The sequence below is a fragment of the Fukomys damarensis genome, unplaced genomic scaffold (assembly GCF_012274545.1).
Source record: "Fukomys damarensis isolate Sample0158 unplaced genomic scaffold, DMR_v1.0_HiC HiC_scaffold_37, whole genome shotgun sequence".
Taxonomy (NCBI): domain Eukaryota; kingdom Metazoa; phylum Chordata; class Mammalia; order Rodentia; family Bathyergidae; genus Fukomys; species Fukomys damarensis.
The window spans coordinates 46,943,308-46,949,618 of record NW_022900949.1 but is presented as its reverse complement, the minus strand read 5'-3'; the positions used below and the strand labels follow the sequence as shown (position 1 = coordinate 46,949,618).

General features: G+C 48.4%; 2 protein-coding genes across 6 annotated transcripts in view; both read right to left on the bottom strand.

Moving 5' to 3' along the window:
- Bfsp2 (beaded filament structural protein 2) overlaps positions 1–1,392 on the bottom strand; it is a 66,211-nt gene extending 64,819 nt beyond the window's left edge. The window contains exon 1 of the mRNA XM_010625473.3: positions 812–1,392. Within this exon, the coding sequence (XP_010623775.1) occupies positions 812–1,285 (474 nt within the window). The 5' untranslated portion in view covers positions 1,286–1,392. The remainder of the gene's footprint in view (positions 1–811) is intronic.
- A 2,333-nt stretch (positions 1,393–3,725) lies between these two features.
- The window catches only part of Tmem108 (transmembrane protein 108), a 347,129-nt gene continuing 344,543 nt past the window's right edge, over positions 3,726–6,311 (bottom strand). For 4 of the 5 annotated variants that reach the window (XM_010625470.3, XM_010625468.3, XM_019207664.2 and 1 more), the window contains one exon: positions 3,729–5,494. In XM_010625470.3, coding sequence (XP_010623772.1) covers positions 5,372–5,494 — 123 coding nt within the window. In that variant the 3' untranslated portion in view covers positions 3,729–5,371. Of the gene's footprint in view, positions 5,495–6,311 lie in introns of all 5 variants that reach the window. The other variant, XM_010625467.3, reaches the window with a different exon arrangement.

Genomic DNA, 6,311 nt, shown 5'->3' with positions numbered 1-6,311 from the left:
TGCTTTTTTTTTTTTTTTGAGACAGGGTCTCACTGTATAGTTGAGACTGGAACTCACTATGTAGCCCACACTGGTCTCGAGCTCACAGTGATCCTCCTGCCTCAGCCTCCCGAGTGCTGGGATTACAGGCATGCGCCACCACACCCGGCTCTATTCACTGTTTTTAATAGCACACCTATTCAGCCACATTCAGCCCGATGATGTCTGTAAAAACCATTTAGCTGGGTATGGTAACTCATGCCTATAATCCTAGCTACTCTGGAAGCTGAGGTAGGAGGACCTCAAGTTCAGTCCAGCCTGGGAAACTTAGCAAGAGCCTGCCTCAAAATAAAGTAAAAAGGGCTGAGGGGTATAGTGCAGTGGTACCATAACCCTGGTTTCAATCCTAGTACTTCAAAAAAACAAAACCAAACCTAACCCCCCCTCACCAGTAAAGGTGACAGGGGCAGTCCAGGTTAATGGGACAAGTGCAACTTTGGAGCAAGAGAGATTCAGGTTTGAACTGCAGCCCCCTTCCCCTACTGGCTTTGTGATCTTGGGAAAATGCCATGCCTTAGGTTTTTCATCTGAAAAGTGTAGTTAGTGACTGGTTTGCCACTCAGCGCTGCTTTGAAGGTTACTGGAGGCGGTGCACAGACTGCACTAGCCAGCTCCTAGGAATGCTCAGTCAGTGCTGGCTGCTGCTGTTCCCATGAGACCATTAGCATTTTTAGTAGGAAAGTGTAAGATGGTCTGTTCCTCTACAGACCCCTCCCTTTAGCATCTCTTCCCTGACCTCTGCCCAGCCCATGGGCCCAGCCTGGGCACTCACCTGCTGGCAGCTGCTGACCCAGGAGGCCCGCAGGGCACCCCAGCCTCCCGCGCGCTTGGCCGTGCTTTCCAGAAGCATCCGAAGTTGTGTCTCCAGCTCCCGGCTGACTTGCTGGAGGGCACGCACCTTGGCCACATACCCCACCAGGCAGCCCCCCAGGTCCTCACCAGCAGTGTGCTCAGCATCCTGGTGTGGAGCCGGCACCGTGGCCAGGCCTGAGCTCCGTAGGCCCTGTAGGAAGATGCTGCTGATGCCCAGGGTCCGGCGAGTCACACGAGCACCTAGGCCCCCTGTGCACCCATTGGGCACCGTTCCTACGTAGACCCCAGGGGCATGGACAGGGGCGCCCATGACATTTGTTCTGGAAGCTGGGGGGCTCTCTAGAGGGGATGGTGACCATTCCCCCCTGAAGGATGCCCTGTGCCTGTGGAGGGGCACGCTGGGCAAGTCTGCCACCGCCCGCTGCTCGCTCATCGCTCCTCTGCCTCTCTTCTGTCCAGCAGGCTTGCAGAGTCCAGTGGGTTTTGGTTTCCATCCCCAGCATCCCTGTGGCCTGATCACGGGCCTCTCTAGATGCTCCTCCACCCCCAGAGCTCTTTGTACGCTGCTTTCCATGCCTTTCCATCATTCACTGAGCTGAAAGGCAGACAAGTCCTGTCCAGGCTGTGTGCAGAGAGGCACTCATGTGTCCTGTGATGTGAGGTATTGTGCCCGGGCACCCAGACTGTTCTGCTGGTGTGGAGAAGGCTGGACAGTGCAGGCTGGGGGTGGCTCAGCTAGGTTTGTACATTTTACTGCCTAAGAGAGAGCAAAGCAGGCATCAGGCAGCCCCATTTCACAGATGAATAAACCAAGGCTCAGGGGCCTCTGTCACAAGTGTGATGCTCATTTCCCTCAACCCTCTGATCACAAGCCAGGGTCCAGTATAAGGCTTTCAGCACTGCTCTCTGCATCCCTATGTGTGTTGCTGTGTGTGAAGGTTGAATGTGAAGGTCATAGAGGCTGAGGTGGATGCAGACCAGCCGTGGTCCCAGGGACCTGGGCCTGCTACTTCCTTCCTTTTCCTCAGCCCCCGCAGTGGTTCCAGTTTCCTCCCCAGCTCCTTCCCTTCCTTTCTCATGTCCACCCTCTCAAACTCTGCCCCTCAGCTGCTTGACCTTGGCTGTGGTCAATTCACCCCTCCAGACCTTTCTTCCCATGCTGGCCTGAGCTTGGACTCGATGCAGCAGACATCAGATCCTGAGTGAGTTCAGGCTGCACACATGTTGGACACCTGTTGTGCTCGGTCCCTTACACCTCTCCTTCCCCATCTGTCAGAAAACAAATGAAAAGAAATGCCCAAGCGTGTTTTTGGTAGGGTCCCCAAAGTTGTAGCAAGTTAGCGTTGGTGAGATGCCCTGGGTTTTAACTCCTTTCCTCAGCATCCAATGCGTCACATTGTTAAGGGTCACACCCCGTCGCCTCCGAAGATTCCTCCAGCCTTAGGCTGTCAACCTGGACCTAAAGGTCAACTTGGACTGCTCTTAAGCTTTTCCCCAGAGAAACCAGACAGCCAAAATGCAGAGAGGGATATTTATCATAGATCCTGAAGTGTGGGTGTGAACCTCAAACAAGAGAAGGGGAAGCGAGCCCACTATGAGCGAGAATTGAATCCATCCCAAAGCTGTGCACTGAATTTATCTCACTGAATTCTCAAATCAACCTCAGAAGATTGGGAGATACAGGGTTGACATTGTATTGCTGTTTGGGCCGTGTAGGGCACAACTCTGGAAATATTACCACATAATCTCCAACTGGCTATCATCCCACTGTATGATATGGGTCTTGAGAACTGCAGTGATTCCGTATGCAGAAAGTAGCAGAGCTAAGGAGGACTCTTCTGATCCTGTCCATACCCACCACCCACAGAGCAGGGAACTGGTCCAAGGTCACACAGGCCATGTTAAAAAATCTGGTCACTAGAATACTGTGTGTTCTTTCTGTTGATTAGGACACTACAACCCTTCCTTCCCCTTTTCCCTTTACACATTGTCTATTTGATATGATGTGGGAGGGACGTGCAAACATTAATGTGGGTTCTTTGATTACAAACTAAGGAGCCAACTAGATTAGATAGTCTGGTAGTGCCTTGGTTAGTCTACGTGGCATCTGGAGACCCTGACAATAACATCCTCTTCCTAGAGGGGACACTGCTGGCTGAGGATCTGCATTATGCTCAGTTCCAGGATGCAGCGTTCATGGCTAAAGCTACTCAACTGTTGACAGCGGTGTCATGCTTAAGCACTGTTATGTCACAGAATGGTAACTCGATCCTTAACTTTAAGTTTCTCTGCCCAAAGATATTTACCACAAATCTACCAGATCCTGGGGAGAGCGGAAATGTCTCCAGAGACCTGAAGAGAGGTGATTCTCTTTGGGAGGAGTTACAAACGTGTTCTAAAGGATGTTTCATCAAATGATAAACTGCTAGTCCTATTATCTCACCATACTCATAAAACCCAGTGTTATGTTAAATCAGATTAAAAAATACAAATGGACATGAAGTAGTATTGGTTCTATTTAAAAGGAGGCTTAAACGTTATTTTAAAGATGTAAAAGAAGGGGGTTGGGATTTAGCTCAGTGGTGCTGCCACCTGCCTCGCAAGCACAAGGTCCCGAGTTTGATCCCTAGTACCCACCCCAAAAGAAGGCAAAATGTATTAGCATCTTAATCATCTGGGTAATAAAATAAGTTTATTTATATATACATGGTAGCTGAATTCTGTGGATACGGAAAAATAAGTCATACATCCACAAATGTATATATAACATATGTACCTTTGATTACATATATTATATATGTTTTACTTTACAGATTTCTCTCTATACTCACACACATTGAAATAGTCAATGCAATAGCTAACAGAAAAATTATGATAAAGTTAAGAAAATCAGACAACATGTTAAAAAACAAACCTCAGAGCAACATTTAACCTGCTTTGTGAGTTGAAGTCTTTGAAGAGAGATAACAAGAAAACTCATGTCTAAGTCAGTTCATACAACATTGAGAACACACGTTTTTGAAGGCCATCTTGCTTTTTGAAAAGGAAAATATAGGAAGAAAGGAAAAATCATGGTGAAAAGACCACAGGACAAACACAAACATACAAAGCAACATTCAAGTTTGATTCCCAGTCTGACTATAAGAACATCTATATTCAAAATATACTATCAAACTATTTTTTTAAGAGAAAAGAAGCATCAAAGCAGTTATCTTTTCTCCTAGCCACTATTAGGGAGAAAATAGAGACACGGCCGTGTCTGGAAGCCCCTCTTGCGTTGTCGGGAGCCTGACCCGTTGGCTGTGCTGGGCACAGTGAAGTGGCAGAGGCAGCCCAGTCTGGGGAAGGGACAGGAGAACAGAGCTGATGGCCAGTCCGTGGGCTGTCTGAGGTTGCCAGGCAGGACAGAATGGTGCTTCTTTCAAATGACTCATTCTGGCAGCCTTGTTCTTTTAAGATTGCAAGAGGAAGGTTTTGAAAATGATATCTGTGGGCCGAGGATTTAGCTCAGAGGTTCTGCTACCTGCTTTGCAAGAGCAAGGTTCTGAGTTCAATCCCTGATACACCCCCCCGAAGACAGCTGTATACCTGTTTCTTAGATAAACCATTCCTCAGGGGTATAATACCAGTGCTTTTGCAGAAAGCAAAGCTAAACCTTGTAGATAAACTCTTGGCCCTTGAGGAAGGGTACACATTCTAAATCTCTGGGGCTGGGATCTGTGTCTATACCCACCCAAGAAAAGGCACGGGGCTTCAATACAGATATGGGCATTGGAGGGGATGGAGAGGGAGATGGAGGCTCTTCAAGGGAGCTTTAAAAAAATTTCTGCTGGAAGGGGCAGTCCTGTCTTTAGTAAGGTGGCAGGCCCCCTGTGGGTGATGTTAAGGGAGCTTTTAGATGCCTCCATGTCCCCGTGGATTCCAGAGGGCTGCATGTTCCTGTCTGCTGGCCATAACTTATATGAATTAAAGCTGACAGTGGTGCCACCGTGAGGCTGCAGGTGCTCCTCCTCAGGGGGATGACATGTTCCCTTTTCCTGCTTGGTGCATCAGACTATGTCTTCCTCCTAGGTGGCCCAATGCCTTTGGCTAGTGTGCCCAGGAGGGAGGAAGACAATGTCACACTGAATCTAGAGGAACCAGAGCTTTCAGAATCATGCAATGGACAATGCACTTGACTTTAACATTCAGCTTCTACAGGAAGTCCATCTCTTCACTCACCTGCCCCGGGGTGCTGGGGCCCCGAGTGCTCAAGGACAGTTAAGAGAAGCAATCCGTGCCACTGCTTTGCTTAGAAATACCTTTATTTTATAAAGCCACAGGTCATTCTGTAAAGTTTTTTTTGTTTCATTTTTAAACCACACTTATAAAAAAGGTGTTGACAGTTCTTAGGAAAAAATGTCGAAAATGTTTCTCATTAAGTCAGGGTTACACAAAGGTTATATTTATAATATATATTTGTATATTTATAATTTTTAAAGATGAAAAATAGGGAATGGCAAAGCAAAGGCTGCTGCAGTTAGATCTCAGACACTTGGTCGTTGCCCACAAACAGTGTTTCCTGACAGAAGGGGTTCACCAGGACCATCCCTGTGTCACGGTAGTCGCCATTGGCTGGGGAGCAGGGCTCGGAGAGCTGGTCCTGGGGAGAGAGGGAGGAGACTGTGACCTGGGGAAGTTGTGAGAAGTAGCTGTTCCCCCAAAAATGCACACACAGGGACATGCGTTTTGGGTGGCTTGGTCCCCATTATGATCATCTCCATGGCCAGAGCTGAGGTGCAGTGTGCCCTGCTGTTCTTTCTATTTTTATAGTAGAGCCCTCCTAAACTACCCTGCCCTGAGTTGCTGAAGTTGCTGCTGCTGTCCTTGTTAAAGTCTGAGAGGATCTGCCCTGCTGGGCGAAACTGGTCCACTTGGACCCCAGGTTCTATTTCCTGCCTCTTTCTCACAGACCTCTGGGAAATGCCCTTGCTTTTCCTTTGTCAACTCGCTTACAGTCCCACTTCTCTCCTTTCCTGCCACCCAAGCGCCAGAGTCTGACAGATCTGTCAGTCCTCAAGGTTCAGTCCCCCTTCCCAAATCCTCCCTGAGCCTCTCAGAATTATTGCCCCATCTCCTGTTGTCCTAGCAGCGCTAAGCTGAGTGTACCTGAGTCTCTGTGTGACTGCACAATAGGTGCTAAGCCAAACAGCTTGTCTGCTCAAGCTCAGGGGCAGAGGGGCCTAGAAAGTGGCAGTTCACTGCTTAGAAGCTAACCTGGTTGCTTTGGCACGGTTCTCAATTATAAGGGACTGTAAATACTTGTGGGGTGCTAGATGGCTGAACCTAGATTCAGGCCGGGTATTCCTTTAAGGAAAAACAGAGAAGAAAGAAAAGTCAAGAGCTGGGAATTTAGCTCAGTGGTTCCACTGCTGTCTTGCAAGCGTAAGGTCCTGAGTTAGATCCCCAGTACCGGTGAA